Raw genomic sequence first — 25000 nt, 5'->3', positions numbered from 1 at the left:
TGGGTTCTTTACTGTATCACGAAGATTTAGTGAGAGATTACTTGAAAAAAGCAACCCTCCAGCCCCAGGAACGAGCTGGCAAGGAGATCATTGATAAAGCGTTATTTGAGAAGAACATAACACAGTGGGAAGGAGTAGTCAGCGAAATAATATCTGACTGGAAAGGAATCATCACCTTAAAGAAACATATCAGCGTTTCTTTTGTACCGGTCAATGTCCAGCCCTTCATTCCAAATCAGGGAGAAGAAGTCCGCTTCTGTCTTGCATTCCACTGGACCGGTCCGTATGCGTGGTATGTTATCTGTGGGCCAGGAGCAGCCAAAGCTAAAAAAGCTGGCGCACGTTCGTCAGTGGCCTTGCCAATTGACCAAAGCCACCACGATTCCGATAGTGAGGGTAGCGACAAGAGTGACGATGAGGATCTTTTACCATTGGTTGGACAAGCCCTTCACACCAAAACAATCACAAAGGGTGCGACGGTGTCAGCTGAAAATCACGAGGGTTTTGATTGGCGCCGCTACTTAGACAAGGAAATGCAAGGGATCATTTTTCAACTATTTCCCGTCCGTGGCTTTGGAAGGATCTATCATCCCAAATTTAAAGATTGTCTCTTTTTTCATGCAAAACAGATTGTTCCACCAGTTGACAGTCTGAACTCCATAGAGCTGTATTCAGTGGTCTCCTTTATTGTTGGAAAGACAGTCAAAGGGCCCAGAGCAATGAACATCGAAACAGTGGTAGGTTTTGTGATTTGAAAAGCAGTCTTTCAGGGCTTTAGAGCAGGTCTCTGATAAGGGCAAGCAAAGTTGGAAATGGGAATCTTGAATTCCCCCTTCATTTTTTGTGTGGAGATATGTTGCCTGGGAGGATGAACAAAAACAACCATATTTGGGCCAGCTGAGTTACCGTTGCCATGGTAACCGCCATTTATCATGACAGCCACAAGCTGTTTTGACACTCAAAATGGGTATCATATGTGTGTTTACCTCTCGCGTAGATATGAGTCAGTTGTAATGAAATTCCACCAGAGAGGAGACCTATGCCTCTAATAGCGATATTTCTTGTTTACAAACATTGACGTCACATTTCTTTTGATATTCAAATTTGCCAACCACGGAACAAAAGAAGTCATTGTTTCAATAGCCAATTAGGTTCTGGTTGGCATATTAATAACAGTGGGTGACGTCACGACAAACATCGCCATTACTAAAGGATGTTTCAAAACTGCTTTGACTTTCATGAACAAGGACAAAATGTTGGGTTTAGTATGTTAGGTGTCGGCCATTTTGGGAAACGACAAAAACGAGCGCATCTTTTTTCGCATTTTCTCCCAAAGTATTCTTTTTTCCGTGACTGAATTTGCAACAGATATTGTGCGGTTATTATAGTTCTTAAATATTAGAAAACTAACTTGGGGAAAGTCATATTTTGACAACAGGTGATAAACGAATTTGATGGAAATTGTAAAAAATTCCAAATTAAGTCATTTTCACACTAAAGTATTTCGCTCTCAAAATGTTCTAAATCAAGCGGTCAAACTCTCAAAGGATTTATTATTATCTTGTCTGTAGGCTGAATATGACTGTTGAGGTTTTTAATTGGCGACTATGATGAAATAGAAATTTACATTAAGCGTATCGCGTAATTCCTTGCAATTTTTAACACTTTCGCTCTGGCGTCTTCGCTCGCTTTTTCATGGCTAAATCGATGGAGTTCCCTTGCAGCCAAGTCAAATTAACGTTCTCTTCCATCCAAAATCACCTCAAGAAAAGTAAAACCACACGTAATGAATAATTTGTCCGCATCCAGTTGACTTAACTTAACACTATTGACAAGACTGAAAGCTTGAGACACGGTCATGACGTTTGAAATGAAGTTTATCCAGCGAGATACATGAATGTACCACGTTCACCACGCCAAGCAAACGTATGCCTATGACAATCCCGAATAAAGTATTTGGCTAAAATCGAAGGGAAAATTTGCAATATGCCATTGAAAAGCCGAGAAAATTGTTCGCGGGACGGAAATGAGTGGGGACAGCTGCTGACCCGGATGTGTACATCTCTATCTCCAACCCACCACGCTGGTATAAAATTAAAATAGTAAAGCTAAAAGTAATAAATGATAAAGAAAAAAAATTGATAGATATGATGAAATCACTTCCGTGATAAAAGTGTAACGAGATTATTGGTTTTATCAACGGAGTTGATAATGTAAATTGGCCACCTTACAGAGATTCTAGAAGCTGAAGTATATTCTTGATGTGTATGTGGTTTGAATGCGCCATAATCTGTTGTTTAACATATCTAGAATATCCGACAGCCGTTGTTTTCGATGGGAGAGGACCGATGTTTAGATCCTGTGCTAAATTTGGTCTAGAAAATGGAACGAACGAAGAGGAAACGGACGCGATTTAAATGTACATCTTACAGAAACGTGCAAGGTAGGCTACCCGTTTTCTTTATTTGACTTATATTATCAAACTAAACGGATCTAAAGCTTCAAAAATCCATGACACTTAACAGATAGGATAGTTAAAATACTCTCGGAGCTTAAACACTCTCTCTAAACCATTTTGGAGCGAAACAATGTAAGTCTGAACTTGGTCAATTTTGCAAATATTTCTAATTTTCATCAAATTTGTTTATCACCTATGTCCAAACTAATTTTCCTCAAATTAGTTTTCCAATATTTAAGGACTATGATAACTGTATTAGCTCTGCTGCAAATGTGGTGACCGGGAAAAGAACACTTTGCAAGAAAATGGGAAAAAAGCTGTGCTCGTTTTTGGGGTTTTTCAAAATGGCCGACAAGTAACATAATACAGCAAATATTTTCTCCCAGTTCGTAAAAGTCAAAATACTTTCACAGCATCCTTTAGTAATTAGAAGCATAGCCCTACTGTCTGGTGGAATCTCATTAGAATTGGTTCACATCTGTCCGAAAAGTGGACACATATACGCTAACTATTTGATAATAAAATTCCTGCTCCGAAGGGTATCATGATTAATGGCGGTTACCATGGCAACGATACATCAGCTGGTCCGAATATGGCAGTTTTCATTCATCCCTCCAGGCAACCTACATCCACGCAGAAAATGAAGGGGGTGTTAAAATTTTCATTTTCAACTTTGCCTGACTTTCTCAGAGAACTGCTCTTAAATAAATCAATAAATATAAGTAAATAAGTATAAAATCAATCAGTCAATATCCTCTCTGGTTAGGGCCAATGAAAAAGATAATTGAAACATATAGAACAAATCTTTTAGAATCCCTACTGATGGAAGGCAGACCATTTTGCATTTTACCACAGCAGCCAAAAAATTGAACAAGGAAGTACTCTTCAGCGCGTAGTCCGAGCGAATCTTTAACTCGTGAACAGTGGATTGCAAGTCCTACGTAGTAGTAGTAGTAGTTTATTAAAAAAAAAAATTATTTGCAGCCGATAGGCTGAATTACATTATTTCTCTTTAAAATAAATATATAAAACTATCTATTATTACAATAAATACAATTTAAAAAACAATTAAAAAAGAAAACATAAGGTATCCCAAATGTTCACCAACACCAACCGAGACAAAGAAGACGTCCTCTATCTCTCTCTCTCTCTCTCTCTCTCTCTCTCTCTCTCTCTCTCTCTCTCTCTCTCTCTCTCTCTCTCTCTCTCTCTCTCTCTCTCTATCTCTCTCTCTCTCTCTCTCTGACACTTTTATTTTGTTGCTTTAGAAGGAGAAAGACATTAGCTCGGAGTTGAGGGAGTGCCTTGAAGACCTTCGAAAAGGAGAACCAGCTATGTCTAGTGCTGGAGCCATGGAAGAAGATGCTCCTCGTCTGTATGTTATGATCAATACGAATCCTATTTTCTCCTTTAAGAAATAGACACGTACTTCTGCTTTTACTTATTCTGATGGTGATCATCATGATCACGTTAAGCAGGCATGTATGAAAGCAGAAAGTCTATAGGATAACCTTATTTGTCACAACGATAAAAAAAAATTGCAGACGTTCGATTTTTCATTGTCATCATCAAAGCTAAGCTCGAGTCACCTCGCACACTATACTTTTTTCCCTCTCCTCCAACAGGGCAGTGAGGCCAGATACATCGCCAAAGACACTGGAAGACCTTTATACCATGAAATCCCGCCAAGAAGGTTACATATGCCAACTTAAGTGTCCTCCTGAACACAAGACAGTTACGGGGCGTATCGAAGTGCCTGTACTTGACGAAAAGTTGTTCTTTTCAGAAATTTTGTCTCGTATACCGAAACGAGAAATTACCAACATTCGCCTAAATGCTAGAGTGCAGTTTAGTGTGGATAAAAATGAGAAAGGATTCTTTGCAAAGAACCTCTACATAAAGGTAAGGATAAGAGCCTTAATAAATTCAAAATCTCGTGATAGTGTCTTTAAAACGGAGTTAGGTGCAGTAATCTGCTTATATGTAGACCTCCTTTTCTTGTTTCAAATGAACAATCCTACGCCATCTTTGCTGCGATTGTGAAATTACCCGCAGTTTAAGAAGGGTTTTTGTTACTTGCGTTCCTCGAGCTATGCTGTGAGAGGAAACGATATCTTAAATGGGCTCGACCTTTAACAAGTTTATGGCAAATCGCCTGGATAAATTAAGCCGTTTTTGCTCAGAATCAGCGATCCTCATGTTTGTGATGTAAGGATAATTTTACGAGCTAAGGGAATTCCATGTTACTATTTTCGAGTTTTAAACTCGTGATTAGTAAAGATTTTCCCGAAGCACCCTAAAATGACGTGACATAGCCCCAGTCTTTAATTCAACCTAAACCCGTAACATCATTCTATGGCCTTAACTCTTGTTAAGTATTTTAAAACCTTGAACTCTATCAAGTCCAAATCCGCTCTGTCTGCTTTTAAACATGTATCAATCAATCGATCAACCAGCCGTAAGCTACTCAGAAATTCGAATTAAAATAAAGGATGTGTGTTTGTAGGTAGGTAGGTAGGTAGGTAGGTAGACAATCATCAGGCTACAGATCTTACATTTGCATAATTCCTACTTATTTAAAGACCATTGTAATACTCGAGGGGAGCGTGCTATTTTAAGTTCGACAAAAGGTATTTGTTCTTATCTCTGCATTTAGAAATTAACTCTTTTCTTTTGTTCAGTAGATGGCGCGTATCTGCTTTTATTATGTACAACTTTTCTGTAAGGCACAGGTCGCATCTCTTTGATCCACATTTGTATGGTGAGGCGAAAGACTCTATTGACCAGCGTACCGTGTGATTGATGTTATTGTCCTTTAGACTCCAGATATGCCTCGATAACTCCGTCTCACTGCAGTATTTTTTGTGCCTGAAGGACTTAGTGTGGTTGTTGTATCGAGTTTTAAACTCGACCTCTGACACTCCGTAATAGATCTTGGTGTTGTTATCGCTGATCACTTCGGCTTTATAGACTATACACGATGATAGACATTTAGAGTTTAAAACTCGATACAACAACCACACTAAATCCTTCAAGCATAAAAAATACTAGTATCAGCCCAAAGGGGGCAAACGATTCACTTCTTGTCTCTTGATGATATGGTTATTACAGAAACTTTTGTAACATTTTGCATTGTAATGCCTATAAAGCAATCTAAGCCAGGGTCTAAACCCACTGTTGTTAAGTTTGTGGCATATCCAGAGAACCCCAACATTTGTCATGTTAATGCCTTGAAGGCATATCTTGATCGCACCTCTACTTTACTTTTGTTAGTTATTCCAAGCTATCTAAACCAGTTTTCCGGGACACCATCAGTAGATGGGTCAAAATTGTCATCAATCAGGGATTGATGTAAACCAGTTCAAACCCCGTAGTACGAGGGCTGCTGCAACGACTAAGGCTTTTTTGAAATCTGTTTCGTTAGAGAAGATTCTATTAGTTGCAGGATGGAGTTCATCTGGCACTTTTGCTGAGTTTTACAATAAACCAGTTGCCCACACAGATAGATTTATTGCCGCCTTGTTACAAGATTAAAGCAAATAAACTGTTTGAAGCTACACAAGCGTTGGCTATTTGCAATTTGGCTCATGTGTGCAGTTGGCTTTGAAGTCTCACGTGAGCCCTGAGTGCGGCGACGGAATAGAATTAAAACATTAAACGCGACTTACCTATTTCGTGCCCGCCTGTTGACGTTTCGGAGTCAGACATGACCCCATTATCAAGGTTAAACTGTAATGGACAGTTCGCAATTTAAATATAACGGGCGTTAGGTCAAAACAAAGACTTTTGCATAAGTGGAAATTAAACGATAGTTGACATTAAGATATTTACAATTTTTTTGCTAGAATACAAAAGGCGAAGGTCAAACAAAAACTTTAGCACGAATGGAATCCGACTGCTTATTTAGTGATGGTTGACGCTCACGTATCAAAGGCATCTCGTGAACGAGACAGTCAAATTTCGATTTTCATTTCTTCAGGATCGTAAAATGTGCTTTAAGTTCAGGTTTGTCCAGATCGTGTTTCGTCTTCATGTGTCGACCAACCGAAGATGATAGGGATTTGTGTTCCTCCATACGCTGATGTAAATGCCTTGTTGTACGCTAATGTAAATGCCCTGTTTTTTCGTTATGAAAAGTATTCCTACTTGTGAAAGACAGAAAAGGGTTTAGCTCTGACGAAGGGCTAACACTCGAAACATCAGCTTCCAAGTTTCTTTGCAGTGATCAATTTACCATATCAACTCAATTGATAAACCCTTTTCTTTATTTCACCTCCCTACTGACACAGCACTACAGCTTCTTTACAAACAAAACCACTTTAATATCCTACATGTGAAAGAATGCTTTACTTCCACCAACCATGAGCCAATATTCTTAACCCAAAAACCAAGGCAACGGTTTTTTTTAGACTACACACTGCAAATAAGTGGTTACTCCAGTCACTACAATGCGTGCCTATCCCTTACCTAGAATGCAGTGTCTGACACTTGCAGACCGCAGACTAGCCGTAACTCGCAGTAAAAGATAACTCATGTAAGTTTTAAAATGGGTGCTAAATACTGCTCAGCGTATTTGAAATGGGTGCTTTATAGACTTGAATACTGTTTATCAGCGCTATTTGTAAGCAGTCTGTAGTTGTCATACACCTCCTGAAATGCAAACTGTTTTAGATAAGTGCGTCAACCTAATTGAGAGCTTAACCCTAATTACTAAAATGCAGGCAGTGTCCCTAACCTTACATGAAAGCTCACCATTCAAGATAAGTGCCTAACCCTCATCACTAAGCTGAGCATTAACCCCGCACACTAAAAATTTTTGTTCACAACGGCAGTGAATAATACTATTATTATTGTCTTTGATAGCATCAGAGACAACAATCCATCATAATTATACTCACATAAAAGTAATTAGAGAAAGATATCCAATATGTTAAAATGGGCAGTGTTCTAAAAAAAGTAAACCAGTTCTAGAAATTTAAACTGGTTTGGAAAAAAATGAACTTTTCAAACCAAAAACAAAATTAAACCAAAACATATACATGGATTGTACACTTCTACAAATTTCCAGGTTAACTTAGTGAAATATTCTACAAATGAGTAAGGTTCAAACAACTATCAACACGATCTAAAACATGAAGGAGTACTGATTTTATTCTTTTTACGAGAATTAGATTTATTGAACAGAAAGTGGAATAGAATTCTAGACAGACACACCAATTCTAGTGAAAAACTATTTCATTTTTTCAGTTCTGGAGAATTCGACGAAGGAACATTCCTTTGTAGATAATCGTGTATTATAATGGTGTTTATTACTGTGTTTAGCAACCTTATTGAGAAGATTTGTGGGAGCTGTCTTAGCATGGACGTCATACATTAAATAGCTTAACTGTTGATAAGACAAGGACTGTAAAGGAAGGCAATTTGATTTAATAAAAATAAGAATTGCATGTTCTCTCGGTTTAGCAAAAAGCTGCAAAATATATCAAACGCAGTGCACAGGTTTATCTGTTGCGGGATGTAATAAGAATTTGCAAGCAATCAACTCTCATATGGCTTGGTAGCTCAGTTGGTAGAGAAAGTGCGGCACATACAATCACACGGTCATGGGTTCGAGTTCCTATCCTGGAATTTTTCAAGCTTCTTTCGCAACAACTCAAGTTGCTGTGTTAACTGCGTTGATCACTTTCACGTAGTTATTTATTGTGTTGGCGTCTTGTTTTTGCAGCCTCCTGATCATGAATCGAATCAAGTCAAATGCAGGTGTGGCTGGGAGGACTCAGTCAACAAAGGGATACAGGAAGGATTTGTTGGAAAAATCCTATCTCATAAGCGTTGTGGTTTTATCACTAGATATTATCCAACGGGACGGAACCCCACAGGAATTTATTTTAATGAGTCAGAATTGAGAGGAACCTCTATCACGCATTTGAATGTCGGCGATAGAGTACACTTTGTTGTTGGCCAAAATGACGAAGGGGGTTGTGTCGCACGGAAGGTTGATGTTCAAGGACAAAATCAATTTGCTCCACAGGTAAAGTTAATTTTTTTTTCCTCATTACGTTCTCTGTTGTGAGGAAATTATGAGACCAATTGTAGGCTAATTTCAGTTGTAAATTTACCATGAGTGAATGGTAAAATCCTTTGCTGACTATAGTATTTATAAGACATGTGAATATTAAAAAGGAGAAGTTAAGACCTTATTATCATCATTATTATTATTATTATTATTATTATTATTATTATTATTATTATTATTATTATTATTATTATTATCCGAGACCACAGACTTCCAACACCTTTTTGACAATATACGCCGATCCGAGGAGAGCAGACTTTTGCATTGTTTTTCAGTTTTCCTGTCTGGAATCCCCAACCGCTCCAAGTTGCTTGACAGTTTCTCTAACACCGAATTGCCACTGTTACAATCGTCTTCTTTTATTTCCATAATTTCCGATCTCTCTTTCCAGATCTTTATACTTCTGACGCTTTTATGTTTCGATCTGCATAACAGATTGCTGTTCCTAGGGTCAGCAGTGTTCACGATAATCGTCTCCTTTGACTTCTTCTTTTGAATTACAACATGTGATCTCCATATTACGATTTTGTATTTGCGTATTTTGCAACCTAGATCCCTCTTCTCTATCTTGATATTCTTTGCGTCCGATGAATTGAAGGATGTAAAGGGGCAATTCTGGAGGCAGGCTACGGAATGGTCGTCCGCGGGATCGCATCCGATCCCTCTTCCCAAGAAAGTTCATTTTATCTTAACCTATGGCATAAATTGTCTTCTTAACTGGGAAGATCCTTTCTTCACGTTTTGTCTGAAACATTTTAGACCCATGAATAGACACAAAAGCACGACAGTTATTTACTGGAAGATGGAAGCATCAACCTATACTGATCGAAATTTTGACACAATTACGTTTATTTTTCAGAGACCCTACTTTCCTCCTTCAACTACGCATGATCCGCGGCTGTTCAGTGTTCCTGGTGACATTTTTTCAGGTGCTCAGCCAAATCTCGGACGGTACGGCCCTTTGGCAAGGTCCCCGACCCTCCCTCCACAAGCATACAGGTACGCTTCATTACTGACTTTCCTTGCTGTTAAAGACCGAAAGTGGAAAACCGACCTTTAATATCTTTGGGCGCATTCTTTTGGGACTCTTGTGGGTTTATTCCGTTTTCGGCCGGAATGAATGGAATAGAATTCTGACTCTTTATCCTGTTCCCGATCATATTTTGAAAGGAACAACAAGAATATGATTTACTCTCGGAATACAGAGTTTATCTTTCATTGGGATTATTTTGGCGCGAAAACCCTACTCTGCCCAACGACAGGTTGCAAAGTGCAGGGTTTGTACGGGTCATGGAAAACCTGGAAAGTCATGGAATTTAAGAATTTCATTTTCCAGGCCTGGAAAGTCACGGAATTTTATGGTTGGTCATGGAAAATTATATTATTTTAAATCATTTGCATTTGTCAAAGAAAGGATAAAATGAAATAAAGACTAGTTTCTATCAAACAATCGGAAGTTTGACGGACAGAGGTCCTTAATTTATTCAAATTTGAACTGAAGTTATGTCAGAAAATATCCTAAAATAAGCGTGCCCGGTTGTTCGAAGGCCGATTAACTTAATCCAGGGTTAGTGTAAACTTTTGTTTCATGCTTCAGAAGTTTTAATTGGCTTACCCATCATGGTATATGAGCTAATATGCCATGCGTACGCGTCAGCTCAAAATTAAAAGGAGCTAAAGGAATATTTATTTTGAGGGCGTTTTTCATAAAGCAGTTGTTCCACTAGCGCTTGTTGTCCTTGTTGGATATGAGATGATTATAGCCATATGGCTATCTACCATGGGCTCGTGGAATAATTGTTAATTAAACAATTATTCCACAAGATTACTTAATCCTTAGAAGACTTAAAATTAATTAAATTGTAACCAAAACAGTAACTTTTGTTTTCTTCCTCGGCTGAGCAATCACAATTCCTCCGCGTGATATCCTATCAAAATGCGTGGCTTGAATGTTTTGACCGTTTTTTACGGTCACTGTAATACTAGGGTTATCTACAGATTAGTCAATCAAAATGCTGAAATGCTGTACCCCATTCCCTAGCCCAATATTCTTAATGATGATCTGGTAATCTAGCCTACATCACGACTCCGGCAAAGAGCAGGAGTTAAAAAAATCCGAAGAATGAGAGAGTCTACACCAATCTACCAAAACTGGTGGTTGGAGAGTATTATTACGGGAATACAACCATAGATAGAAAAGCACCCAACTTGCTAGGTGTTGTACATCGAAAACCAACGTAAAATAGTGTTTATTCCCGTATATATAGAATGAATAAGTTTATTATATGGCAAACAATTCTCAGCCTAAATGGAACACTCTGATTGGTGGGTTTTTGGCGGGATTTTACAGTACGGACCATTACCATGGAAACGGTCCGTTTCCGCCTTTTTTTTTTATTTTTTTTATTTTTTGCTCCCGGGAAATTCAAGATGAGCCAAACACAAATTTTTAAAAAGCGGAATTTTCTTTTTTTCCTTTTTCATCACAACAGTACAATTATGGCAAGCAGAATTTAGTGTTACAGGTAAAAGGATAGCGTTTGCTGATGGACGACGATGATTTCGAACATTCACCAAGCGGAGAAGTGGCCGATCGCTCAAAGAAATGATGCCATAAAAAAAAAAACAACTTACTGACCTCACTTACTCGGAATCGTGCTGACGAATATTGACTCTCGGACCGATATTGCCCCTAGCTGTACGGCCCTCGCGCTCGGTGAGGAAGTCGTCGTCGAAGTCTATGAACAGAAATACGAGACTCAAGGCCTCTTCGGCCTTCATGTTCATGTTCATGTTCTGACATAACGTGCAACTTTAATTTTCCCTCCATTGTACCTCCCCCACCCCCACCAATTTTTTTCATTTGTTCCAATACCAAGGGAGGTCATCCAGAATACCGGATTTTTAGTGTTCTCATCAGCATATTGTTCGGTATTTAGTAGTCTGCACACAGGCTCTCCGTGTGTGGAATGGCACGCGGTCAATAGCTGGGGAATTGGAGCTCCAATAGCCCTTTTTATGGTTAGTTTTTCACATTTGCATCACAATGTAATCTAACGTGGATGCGAGGCAATTTCGGGTTAAAACTACAAAATAGCCCGAAATTGCCTCGTATCCACGGTAGATTACATTGTAATGCAAATGAGAAACACTAACCGTGAAAAGGGCTTTTCCCCACGGAGGGCTGTGTGCAGACTACGTGTTTATGATACCACTGGAAGGTGGTTATGACCCCACCTTTGCTGAGAAATTCTGCATAATTTTAAAATGAGGATTGTTATTTAATAAACGGCCACTCGCTGGCCAAAGTTTGCCAAACCAAGCATGCTTTCTTTCTAACATAGAGCTTCAGCAAACAAAGCTCGAAGAATACAATGCTTTCAAGTGTTAGTATAGCAGTGTTGGACACCAAGTGCGTAAAAATTGCAACTGATCTTCAATATGTTTTGTGCTTTCGCGCCTTGGTGCGTGTTTTACGTAACGTGAAAGGCAAGCACATTTTTTTTCAGTTTTCGCTCACGTTTTGGTTTAAAGCCGTTAAACCTGTCCGTGGATCAAAAATACACCCACCTTTGTTTTATGGTCTTTAAATCTGGTTGACTTGTTCGACTCAATTAATATACATACAGCTTGCTACGGTGAACGACAACCAAAAGTATCGTTTCTTGAAAAAAAGGTGAACTGTTATTCAACGTTATAGTGAAAACCTGTGGGTGCTTGGAAGCTTCAGTGCTCTCAATTTGGATTCATATCAGTACAACTTTCTCAGTACAAATGTAAACGTACATACACTCTCGTCATGGTTTAGCAAACTCGTTTCGTCAATTTTGAAATCGCAGACGTGTTAAATTATTTCTTATTAATAGTATTATTATCATTTCTGTTATCACCTAGACTGGGAGCCCCACCTCCACGTCCTCCAATGCAAGACGAGGGAAACTGGCAAATATATCGTCGAAAACGATAGGGATCTCTAGGACGTGGTCTGTGTGACTGTATGTGATACGAGAGACACAACCACAACATCTAAAAGGCACAACATTCCTTACATTGAAGTCCACCCAGGAAGCCTGAATTAAGAAACTTTTGTCGCGTGCAAGATATGGCAAATACCATTGGTTTCCAGCGAAAGGTTTGGATGAGGCGCCGCAGAAGTCTAAGAGCTTAGAGAGCAACAATCCCACTAAGAGTGACCCTTTTACTAATTAATTTACATTCTTTCGTGTGCTTTCGAAGCATATACTCTCCCCTCCCCCCTGGTTATTGCATTTCTAGCTTTCTGATTGGCTTGCCAAATCCCGGTTATCAGCGAATAGCCGAAGTTTTATCTTGTATGGAAAGCAATGCGGCAAGTGTCAGTGTGTCAAAAAAAATTTTTCGGCGCGAAGTTTAACTTTTGTCCGGCAAAATGCCTGAAAACAACAAGGAGAAGTGTCTCCCTCGGAAATACAGCACCTTTGGGACAATGCCGTCCCGGAAGCTACAAAGAAAGCCACAAATTTCGGCATAAACTTATTCAATCGAACGAAACCAAACAAACAGGCGGCTCTTCTTCCTTCACGTTACGTCGCGAGGAGTACATGTGATGGTACGACTACTTTCAATGACGTACACATTTTCTCCTTCATGTAAATTTACGTGTTACACAGTAGTTCAGATATTATACGAAGTGATTAATAGCGGGATGTGAAGCACAAATTAAGTTGGTGGGAACGGATCAAAAATTATTTGTCCCGTATTGCAATTTAGAGATAGATTTAGGCTAGAAGTAACGCAAATTATGTAGTATCATTGGGAAAAAAGTGCTTTTTGAATTCAGCTGACCACTCGTGAATGTGAATGTTAAGAAGTCTTTCACTGGGGTAAAACTTTCGTGAATATTTTTACTCTTGCGAAAAAAGTAATGAAAAAATGTCTACGTAGAAATGTTGATGGTACCAAAGAACACACATTTCTGGATTGTTTTATACACGCATAGCCCACTACCAGATGGGAGTAACTGTATCTTAACATAAACCATTTGTGCACAATTGAAAAAAAAAGAAAGAAAGAAACATAACAAACTAGTGAACACATTCAACCACATGATATTTTTTTATGCATTTGCACAGTTCTTTACATGCATGTTTATCTGTGCTGGCTATTGGAAAACGGGTTATAGGGAACTTAAACCAATAAAATCTAGCGAATTATTCGATTTGATTTCCTCTTGTGTTAATTCTAAAAGTGGTTCTATGACAAAAAAGTGATTTCCTTTTTTTTCTTCAGATTTTGAAAGTGTGTTTGCTTAACACCTCCCTGGCGAAATTTTGAGCTGTGATTTTTATCTAAAGGCTGTTTACTTTGAGTGTTAGTTTTGGATTTCACGGTTCCGCCATTAACCATTACTCACGGTCTAAACTGACCCACTGGACCTCTGAGGGTTGTATCTAGGGAAAAGTGACGTCATTCACTCAATACCTTAAAATTTCAGCGTGTAAACGCAGTTATTATGTATGCAAAACACGAGTTTACAAATCTGAAAGCCCGAATATCCCATGCTGAAAATTAATTAAGTCGCGTACAAACGCATTGCATCCTGAAACTAGTGAGGCTTTGACGTCATTTAGTCCTGGCTCGAGCTAGCTCTCTCTCAAGACTTAAAAGTTCGTAACCAGGTAATGGCGGACCATTAAATAAGAAATTCTAGTTTAAATAAACAAGTGTCTTTTTGAAATTAAGGCTTAAAACTTGGGTCACTTAGTGTTTAGTTAACACAAGGTGCGGTTACACACACCATGGTAAATGCCATTTCCCATGGTAAATTATCCCGCAGTTCCTCACACTTGGGTTTTAGTATATTGTGTTAGGGACTGTGCAATAATTATCAGGAAGGGGGGGGTCCTAAAATGAGCTTCACCAAAGGAAAAATTAGATAGGTCCCCCCCTCCAGCAGCGTCAAGATTAGCTGTGACCCCCCCCCCCCCCCCACCTCACGTTCTCTCAAAATTATGATGTGCCCCCCCCCCTCTCTAACCCCTACCTTTAGATATTGAAAAACTTGAGAACAGATACCAATATCTTTTATCCGACAACCCTGCTTGTGCAGGAAGGTTTCTCCGAGAGGATTATAAGCCAGCTCCCCATGATGACAGCAACATCAGACGTTGCAAACAAGAGGCAAATGATATCCAGGACAAGCTTCATGCTATCGTAACCAAGTTAGAAAAACACTGAAGACTGGCCTCAGCTGTTTACACAATTTTAATGCTGAACAACTCTCAAGTCGGTTTAAACGTTCTGCATCTTGTAGAAGACCTGGATAGGGTGATGGCTAAATATAAAGCGACATTTCCTATTGGTGCCAAATCTAAAGCATCCAAATCAAGAAAAAAGAAGAAACAGAAGAAAAAAAGGGAGAAGAAGAGGATTGCTGCCTCAGAAAGCCGTAGGACCCGAACCTGTATAATTTTTCGGTCTTTGGGAGGTGAACCCATTGATGACAACTATGAAACAGAAGTATGTGGCATTCCTCAGCTAGAAACTGTAGACCTAGAAACCCTCTCGCTGTTTAAATCAACAACAGACCTGGCATGTCTGCAGGACCTCTTAAATGCCAAATGTTCTATTGGCAAAGCTCACAACGTGGTTTGTGACTTCTGTGCATGAGCGATTGTTTCAATCTATCATATGTTGACATTCTAAATAAGTTAAAGCACGTGTTTATGTTGATGCAATATTTAGACATTATGGATAGTCAAAGGCGTGGCATCTGTCTATTTGGAAAATGTTTATTTATTCGTTATCGAATTTGTGAAATTTAATTAAGACCCCCCCTCAACTTACTTGAGAAATCTAATGTAGAGCCCCCCCTCCTTTCCATTATTTTAACTTAAGGCCCCCCCCCCCTCTGGTTTTAGGGCCCCCCCCCCCCCCTCCTGATAATTATTGCACAGTCCCTTAACCAGTGGTCACTCGTTACGAAGATTACCGAGGTAAAAAGAAATGTCACGCAATTTATTGGCGGGAAATTTAGGGCGCGTTCGATTGACCCTATTCCGGAATAAGAATACGTGGAGTGATGCTGAAAACGGTATGTTTGGCGCGTTTCGAAGCTGCAAGGATGACAAAAATATGTTTAAAATAGCATTTTAGCAAATGTTTGACAATTTTAATGTGAATCTTCCCAAAAACGAAGGATTTCCAACTTGTATTCCATATATTCCTATTCCGGAATACGGTCAATCGAACGCACCCTTAATCACAACTTCATCAGTATCGTGATTGGCTCTTGTACCTCGGGCATCAAAACACCCCTCCAACTTACCACGTTAAATGTCATAGGCGCTTCGTCTGGTTTTTTTGACGTATCCATGGAAATTTTAATTTACCACGGGAAGTTTTGGGAAGTGTCGGTCACACGCTGTAAATGCAGTTTCCCGTGGTGAAAGGGTCATTAGGGAGTTAAAGAAACCACGACGGCTACGCGGCGACGAAAAACACGTTTCAGCTATGTTAAGTATTTCATGATTATTCCATCTTGTTTATATTATTCATTATGGGCGAAGTGTCCTGAAACTGGATTGGTTCGGACGGATTTGAAGTAAAGAGTGAGACTGAAAGATTCGCTGTAGTTTGTCCACGTTCTCGTCAAAACCTTAAATGGGGTCATTTCACGTAATAGTTTTGACGAGTGCGGGAGAGAATTGTTCAAAGATGCGTGCCGCACGTGCAGCACGAGCATTTTGGTTCTTTCAACCAATAATAATATTACTGCGTTTAATTTTGGCGCTGTCGTTGCCGTAGCCGTCGTCGTCTTAAAAGGGAGTTTAAGAAACGACGACGGCTACGGCAACGACAACGCCAAAAAGCAGTCATATTATTGGTTTAAAGAACCAAAATAATCGTGCTGCAAGTGCGGCACGCATTTTTAAACATTTCTCTTCCGTACTCGTCAAAACTACTACGTGAAGTGACCAATTTTAAGGTTTTGACGACAACGTGGACAAACTACAGTGAATCTTTCAGTGTCACTCTTTACTTCAAATCCGTCCTTACCAATCCAGTTATAGGACACTTCGCTCATATTGAATAATATAAACAAGATAGAATAATCATGAAGTACTTAGAATAGCTCAAACTTATATTTTGAAGTGATGTTTTCGTCGCCGTAGCCGCCGTGGTTTCTTAAACTCCCTAAACTCCCTATTTACTGCGGCAAAGGTACCCCGTGTAACCGCACCTATTGTTTTGAAATCCAAAAGAAAAAAGATTTGAGTTTTTTTTATCATACTACCACTTTATTCGTTATCAATTGGAATGGGATGAAAACGCTTTATGTCGACACGTAAGCTTTTCCTATTCAGATTGTACTGATAGCCAAAAGAAATTTGACAACGAAGCAGTTCTCCTGCCGTGTCTTCTCCAATGTGTAGTAAAATCATGTTTTGCAAGAGAACTGTTGGCTAATTCTTGCTTTTCACGTAACATCACGACCGCCATCTTGTTTTCCCTGAACCATGAAAGGGACAGCGGGCAAGTTGACGTCCTAAAGTAAGGTTGCGGAAATGGATCTCTATTATCATGCAAACGTTTTCTGTCGACCCTCAACTTTCGCTTACCGAAAAAGATCATGGCGGCCGGTCACGTGCGTGAGATCCTGCAACAGGTTTCAACTGTCGCAAGAGTCTCAACGTTTGTTGAGTTTACAAAATTGTATTTGTCATCGGGGGTCTTCGAACAAATGATCGAATAGTATTCACGCAGGAATTGTATCGGCGATGGTAATTAAACTGGTATGTTGGAGAATTCTGTGGCTTGCCCCAAAAAGATCCTCTACGGATACGTTCTCTAGGGGAAACAGTGCCAATACCTGTGGCAGTAATCTCATACCCAGATCTGCCACGGTTATACGGAAGGGAGATCTGGTAAAGCTCGATTTCGAGCGTGCTCAGTGGCAGCGAGGCCCGAAATACGGGCCTTTCGATCACTTCGCATGTCCCTCCTCTCTATTGTGATTTCGCGGGGAAAAACATGGATTTCGAGAGTATGTTTGAAGAGATTCTTTTGGGTAGAGGACAAGGAAACCTTAAACTTAAGCCGAAACAGAAAGAAGCGCCACAGGCGATTGTTTTGAACTGTCAAGATTGTTTAATTGTCCTCCAACATGTCACGGGAAATCATTAATTTACCAAATGCTTCCGTCACTTTAAGACAAGACAAACTTGTTAAGCTTAAATGTTACATCAGAGGGCAAGTCAACAGTTATTGTCGTTTCTCCTTTAAGTGCCTTAATTGATGACCAAATAAATAAACTCAACTCAGTTGGTGTCGCTTTTGTACAAGTTTGCGTGGTTGTGGTGCTGGTATTGAAGAGAGAGTTTTTGCAATTGACGACCTTCAGACTGGAAAGTTGAAGTTAATCTTCACCCACCCTGAGGTAGCAGTAAGCAACGGGCAGTGTAGAGACCTTTTTTTGTGCAGCCTCTATCAGAGAAATGTACATGTACGGGCAGTGGTGATAGGTGAAGCACATTGCATTATTGAGTAGTAATATCTCGTGTTTGTTTGTTTGTTTGTATATTTGCAATTTGTTAAATTTGCTCTCCTCTGTCTAGTTGTAAATGCATGTTTAGTCAGCTACACTGACAGTATTTTACATTTACAAGTACTCTTGCACTCCAAGTAACGGCGAGTCCATGGTAGCACTTGCAACCTCTTCGCTAGACAAGAACAATTTTATCCATTTCCCCCAGGGACTCATGATTTTGGAAACGAATCTTTTCATTGTTGTGGTTGTTCCGGTACACCTTGACGGCTCAAGATGGTTACTGCTCACACCGTAGCAAAGGAATTTCATCAAAATGTGTAACTGAAGTGGGCAGGGCAATCACTAAATAATTAATTCGGGTCCATTAACATGTACAGATCGGTGCTTTTCGTAGTAACATCAAGGAATTTCAAAATGTTTAAATCTCTGAATAAAGGAGAAGAATGATCATTATACTCAACTGGGAAAAGGTAATTAATTAATTGCCTTTTTTTGCAAGAAAATTAAAGGTATGTAGAGTACTTACGTACGTATTGCCACAGATGGTAGAAACGTATTTTATAAGGAAAGGGTAAATAAGAGAAAAGTACATCTGTTTTAAAATAGTAAGAGAAGCACAATGACGCAACTTAGGTGGGATCCCAGTGCCCCTAGAGATTTTCTTGCTCAGCTGATGAATGTGTTCCTTGAAATTAAGATGAGCATTTATTACTACACAGGTGGAGACCCCTCTGTTGGTGATGTTGTTATTGATCTGTAGAGGGATAAATACAAAAGAATATTACGGAGGTTGCGATTTGCTCGGCAATAAAGTTTGAAGGCAAATAATTCAATGAAAGATCATCTAAATTGTCGAGAAAAGAGGTCGCAAAATGACGCCTAAAACAGCTCGGAATGACCAAAAAATCATAACACAGGACTCAGTTGGCACTTTGTTTGATCTTTGATTCAATCATTTGCTTTCAAACTTTATTGGCCGTTGAACATGAAACGTTGGTCCTTTGTTGCCGCCCTAGGAAGATTGACAAGGTCCAACTTGTTGACATTAAGATGGTACGTTTCATTAAACCAATTATTCATGAAAACCTTGTCGGCGAGTATTTGCATGGTCTCCTCCAGGGGTACATTAGTGAACAAAGAAGAAACATCATAGGAAACCATAAAATCTCCGTTGTTAATCGCCAATTCGTGGACCTCATTCACGAACTCGAAGGTGTCGCTTATCATATACTGGTTTGTGGCGAGAGGTTTTAATTTGTCATCTAGCCGTTTGGCGAGGGCATAATTGTAGGTCTGTGTGGCTGACAGAATAGGTCGCATAGCTAACTCTTTCTTGTGTGTTTTAGGCAAACCATAAAGGTGGGTTAGCCTGGAACCTGACTGACGGACAGACTCTGCAACTGCAGTGGGTGGAATTCGACGAACAAGTGATTCCAGCTCCTTCTCCATTTGTAGCAGGGGGTGATAGTGTTTCGGTGGTTTACCTCTACAATTTGGTCTACCTGGTTCAAGCATCCTAAATTTGGTGACATCGTTTACGGATGCGTCAGCAAGTAACCGCAGGTATTCATCCAAGACCCCGACGCCAGGTCCTTTGTCAGGTTTTGTTATATCTATGTCATCTCACTTCCTTAACTGATGAATGGCTTTCAGGAGTGTTTGTGGAGGTCTAGGGCCCTTTCGATGAATATAATTCAACGCCACCGACCGAAGAGTCGACTCGTTCAGAAATAGCTTGGTCACTCAGAAAAAGTTGCTTTGGTGAAGTGTACACAGAAACGTTGCTTTACTGTAAGGTTTTTGAACGCTTTAGAAGGGTTTTGGCCGTTAAAAAAGAAGATCGCTGCTTTGCTGATATGTACGTGTTCCTGTCTGAGTAAACAGCATTGTCTACTTAAATGATTACTGGGTCTAGCAGTCCCTACAGAGACACTTTACTGCACCAAAATATATCCCATAGCTTTGATATGCTTGTCACCGTTGTCACCTCTGTAAAGGGCCTCGTTTCCACACGAACTGGTGCTGTCGGGATGACCTCCAGTGCCAAAGCCGAGTCTTGAGTCACAAGAACTGCAGTTGGCCTCGTTGTTACGAACAACGCCAATTCTTGCTTTGGAGCTTCCGGAAGAGCTACACTTAACATTGAAACCCTCCATTAGACAAGCACCAGTTTGTAAGGAAGCTTGTGAGCCAATTAGCTTCTTCCATTCAGCCAGGCCAAGTGGTACGTTGCGATATTGCCCATCGGCAATCAGCGAATAGAGAGAACGAGCGCTTTTCTTAATCACGACGAAATTTGGGTATTGCTCGGTAGATTTCTTCATACCGAGACAGATCTTGTTGAAAGATGTGTTCCAGTAAGTTGGTAACTTTGTTTCTTGTGTGTCGAACCCAGTCTGTCCTCCAGGAAGGTTGTAGGATTTCTTGTTGCTCCAAATACTCGATTTGTAGAGGAAAGTTTGCTGTTTAAAAAAAAAAAAGAAAAAAACAAGGAGAGAAGCTCTAATAAAAAAAGATCAGACATTCAAGTTAAGTTTAGGTGATTATGGAAGGTTAAAGTGGCGTGTGACTCGTTTCGAGAACAAATAGCTCTAGAGGCATCATTTAATTCGCGGCTTGGCATAATTAAGCAACGCACCAATTGAAGCTTGAAATAGCGATCAGCAAGAATTAGGTTTGACGGTTACACCAGGAAGGAATTCGCCATTTGAAATCAGAATGGACAATAGCAATAGAAATAACTACAACAGTAACAGCAATATCAATAGTAAATAAGAAAGAAAGACCATACATTAAATGTAAATGTCTAGTAGATTGAAATACCAGTACGGCATCGATAAGCCTAAGCACTTGTTGAGTGTGGTTAGCTTTTAAAGTTATTGCTAACACTTAAAATACTGAAAAAACCAAAGTTTCGATTATGGCAACGGTGTTATGTACCGGAATTCACCTCAATTATATTTCTCGCCTGACAAAATACTGGAATCTTGACTTCTCTATAATTCTTGTTCTCAGGGGCGCTCGATTCTATTCCCATATTCTTATTACGCCTTAAATAGACATGCGCACCTTGAGTTTTACTGTAGGTTAGGGCAGAGATCCCGCGTTCTGACGACTGGTAGTACGTGGTTCAGCTTCCGGGGTGCGTTTTTAAATAGTCAACTGGTCTCCTCTAAAAAGCTGTTGTTTTCTTCTGTCCGTTTCGTTGGCCTTGAAAAGCCATTATTGGGTGTAGTCAATTAAGTATGTATGCACTGTATCACAACAGGTAACTAGTGTTAGTTTTAAGAAAACGTTTCTCATTTATTTATTTTATTTATCTAGAGTTTGATTAGAGCTACGGAACGTGTTAGAATCTCACAAAAATAAGTCGCGTAGATCGCCCACCAGGGCGTAGGAATTACCGTGAGGAAATGCGCAAATACCCAACTTCTTCCACACCTAAACTCGGATCACGTCCTATATGAAATAAATACTAGGCGAATCTCTCATAGTGAAAGAAGAAATTTGCTACTCGTGCTATCAGTAAGGTTATGGAACCTGCTACTGCTACTCCTTTCCCTGTCTCCATTGGTACAAGCGTAAACCGAAGTACGTAAGTTTTTTTATCCTTTTATTTGTCCTAACCTTTCAGGTGTTGCATTTGTCAAATGCTTGTCAAAATGATGATCGTTTTCGTCATTCTCTTACTGTATTATTATCAAAGCTATAGTAATTTAAGTCGTATATCTAGGTATATTCTTTAGCTTTCGACGCAACACTTTTTGATTTAAAATCTCAAGGATATTGTTGTAACCGTCCACTATATATATGCCGTATGCAAGTGGATATGTAACTATGCGCTACACGTCCATATTAAGCCTCATGCAAGGCATGTGTAGCCTTTGTTGTTCTATTTTTTGTCGTATCGTGCCACGTATCAAGCTTATTTTATGCTAAGATAAGTTAGAATCTATAATAATTGTTAGTATCTTAAATATCCTATTTCAGTTCGTACCTACGATCTATCTGAGAACTACAACTTATGAATAACTACAGTTGGCTTCTACATCTGTAAACCTTTATCATCCAGACTACGAACATTATCCTGTACAAACTACGGATTTATTTGTAACCGTTCGATTTCGATTTGTCAACTCCACCATCAGTATTTACAGCAATAACACTGTACACAGCCTTGGTTGATTATTTTTCTGATTGCCGTATATTAAATCACTTTGAATCAATCCGTTGAGTTCGAAATTCTATCTTGTACCAAGAGATCCTGTGACTGTTTGAGAGCTTTGGAATATTGGCAACCTCCGTTAGTTACGGGCAGTTACAACTAGTTCATATTCAGTGTAGTGTTTCTTAGCTCCGACTGACTTCAAAAATGAAACCGTTGATTGGATTTAACTTTAATGTAGAGTTTCTACGATTTTGGCCTGCGCAGAGACTGCTAAAAATGCGTCTGAGTTCGCACGCTGGTATGTTTGTAAAGGTGAAAATTAAATGATCAGTGATCCGTGAAACAAAGGCAGGTTGGAGTAAAACACAATATAATACCTTATCTCCATCAATTTTCATGACCGGTGTCCATGCTCCAGCTCCGCATCCGAAATCTCCCACGTGACACAAGACGGAAGTTAGTCCCGAGTCCAAGTGAAGTGTGGCAAGCACCACGCTTGTGTTAAATCTGTAAATTGGACAGTTTAGGAATTAAGGATGGATCCAATCGAGTTCTAAAGGTTTGAACACGCTAATTTGAAACAAATATGTTGAGTTCATAAGTGGAAACTGTGCTAGTTACTCCAGTAAGTGCCTTCAACATACGTTGTGTAACACAAAAGAAAATGTCACACGAGGTTTCACGCGACATGGTCGCCGTGACTTAAGGTGCAATCAGAGTATTGAGAAAGATTAAAGAAAATAGAAGGGAATCGAAAATATTGACTTCAAGGCAGACATGAAGATTGCTTCAACTTCTTTTTCACAGCAAGTGTAAGCGTGTACTCTGCGCGTCTGACAGCTTTTCACGACAAAAGTTCACTGAATTTAATCCCTGTCCGGGGGGATTAGTATCTGGATGGGAGACCACAAAATATATGACTTGCTGTCAGACTGAAAATTCTTTAACGCTCAAATATACGAACTAAGCAAGGTACAGGTTTTGCTAGCCTGCTTTATGCAAAGAAAATATTGATGCAAAAGTAAATAAATAACGATACGCAGTTTTTAGGAAGAGCAAAAGGAAGTTTTTAGGAAGCGTCGATCGAGAATTAAAAAACTGCTATCAGCAACAAGATTTGCGACATAACAATAAAGATTGCGTGCCCTGGACATAAAAAGTTACCATCAGCGACAAACATTTTGGGAGATTTTTGCTATTGTACTTTTGGCTGCACAAATAAATCGCAAAACCGAAAGTAACATCAATTTCAGCGGTCGCCTGTGATCAAGTTACCTTGCGTGTTTAAGCTAAAAAATAAAAGACCACAAAACGGGATCGGACATTACAAGATAAATCAACGTGTGAGCCAAAGGGCCACTGCTGGCACGACGTCTGGGTGACCCCTCAAATGGTCTAAATGACCACCCACTTGAAAAAATTAACTGGAACGCGGCAGTTCAATACCACGAACTCAGTGCCTTCCTTGCTTGTGTAACACGTACCACAGGCAACCCAGTTTACGCTCATGGAGCGTTTAGATTGTTATAATGTTCTCGATCGCGTTTAGTTATTTTATTGTTTAACACGTACCACAGGCAGCCCAGTTTACGCTCTAATGTTTAGATTGTTATAATGTTCTCGATCGCGTTTAGTCATTAAAACTTTCATCTACGCCTGAGTGCTCTTTTTGTACCATATTTTAATATGTTTTGTTTTGGTATTCCTCGTCGTTTGCATCTATAGTCTGCCATTTCTGACCTGATTTAAAGGCGTTTGGTAGTGCAAGAGTCATCGCTATAGTAACGTAATATAGGGAATAGCCCTTCGCGTGATAACGTCTGACTAGCTAATTTCACCACCAAGCCTCGAATTCGAGAATCAAACTTGTAAATTTTAGCATGAGCTAAATCCCAAAGGATCAAACTTGTAAAGAAAAACCACGTGCAAACAGTGTTGCACGTCCAGATGATGTGAATAATTTTGTGCAAACGAGGCTTGACTTGATGGTGAATTTTGAGCATTTTCTTAATCGTTCATAAGGCCTATTTGCAAGAATCCAGGATGAAACCGAACTGCTCTCGTCAAAATTAAGTATGGACATTTTTCTTTAGTGTTTTAGAAAAAAATGCAATTTTCTCACTTGTTCTGATTGCCAGCTTGGAACAGGGCTTTGCATGACACAGCAGCTGAAAGAGAAACAAAAACGATTAACTGCTAAGCAAAGCTTTTCGCCAGAGAAAATATTCTATTGTCGGCTTTCAACAGCCATTTAACCAGTTTTTGTCTAAATGACAGAAGAAGAAAAAAACTAATGGTAATAGAAATCAAAAAGATTTTCTACTTGATCAATACTCTCAGCACAAAACATATGCCATATAGATAATCACAGGTAAGAGCGTAAAACTGATTGATAACCACCAGCACTGACCTCGATATAAGCGACATGAAGTACGTACTTACCTATTTCGCAGAAATACCCCGTGAAGCCGATCTTACAGTCGCAGCGGAAAGTTTTATTTTTGACGTTTGGTACACATGTACCTCCGTTTTGGCAAGGTGAAAAAGCACACTGGGTCTGAAATAGGAAAAACTCTTCTTTTACAAATTCCCAAAAATCGTTTAACTTTGACATAATGACCGAGTTTCGGTTATTGTTTCTGTATTTCCGTTTTTACTTGGGTTAAATTGGTGGTCCTCATTTTACCTAGGATGAATACGCACTTTGATGAATTGAAGACACATTTTTTTGGAGCCTAAATTAAGCCTAGAGAAAAATTAGGGTCAGGT

At 39.5% G+C, this 25000-nt stretch overlaps 2 protein-coding genes across 5 annotated transcripts in view; one reads left to right on the top strand and one right to left on the bottom strand.

The window, feature by feature from the left end:
- Positions 1-13731, top strand: part of LOC137980480 (uncharacterized) — a 50617-nt gene extending 36886 nt beyond the window's left edge. For 3 of the 4 annotated variants that reach the window (XM_068827942.1, XM_068827941.1, XM_068827943.1), the window contains 6 exons: positions 1-737; positions 3727-3833; positions 4084-4360; positions 8184-8489; positions 9394-9533; positions 12429-13731. The exon at positions 1-737 is cut by the window's left edge and continues 185 nt beyond it. In XM_068827942.1, coding sequence (XP_068684043.1) covers positions 1-737; positions 3727-3833; positions 4084-4360; positions 8184-8489; positions 9394-9533; positions 12429-12501 — 1640 coding nt within the window. In that variant the 3' untranslated portion in view covers positions 12502-13731. Of the gene's footprint in view, positions 738-2310; positions 2444-3726; positions 3834-4083; positions 4361-8183; positions 8490-9393; positions 9534-12428 lie in introns of those variants that run through there. The other variant, XR_011118528.1, reaches the window with a different exon arrangement.
- A 4824-nt stretch (positions 13732-18555) lies between these two features.
- LOC137979276 (uncharacterized) overlaps positions 18556-25000 on the bottom strand; it is a 13456-nt gene continuing 7011 nt past the window's right edge. Inside the window, exons 3-6 of the mRNA XM_068826500.1 lie at positions 24674-24788; positions 24354-24399; positions 22609-22738; positions 18556-20525 (exon numbers count right to left, since the gene is read on the bottom strand). Of these exons, the coding sequence (XP_068682601.1) occupies positions 19998-20525; positions 22609-22738; positions 24354-24399; positions 24674-24788 (819 nt within the window). The 3' untranslated portion in view covers positions 18556-19997. The remainder of the gene's footprint in view (positions 20526-22608; positions 22739-24353; positions 24400-24673; positions 24789-25000) is intronic.

The sequence above is a fragment of the Montipora foliosa genome, chromosome 12 (genome assembly GCF_036669935.1).
Source record: "Montipora foliosa isolate CH-2021 chromosome 12, ASM3666993v2, whole genome shotgun sequence".
NCBI lineage: Eukaryota > Metazoa > Cnidaria > Anthozoa > Scleractinia > Acroporidae > Montipora > Montipora foliosa.
This window is presented reverse-complemented; position numbering and strand designations above follow the sequence as displayed.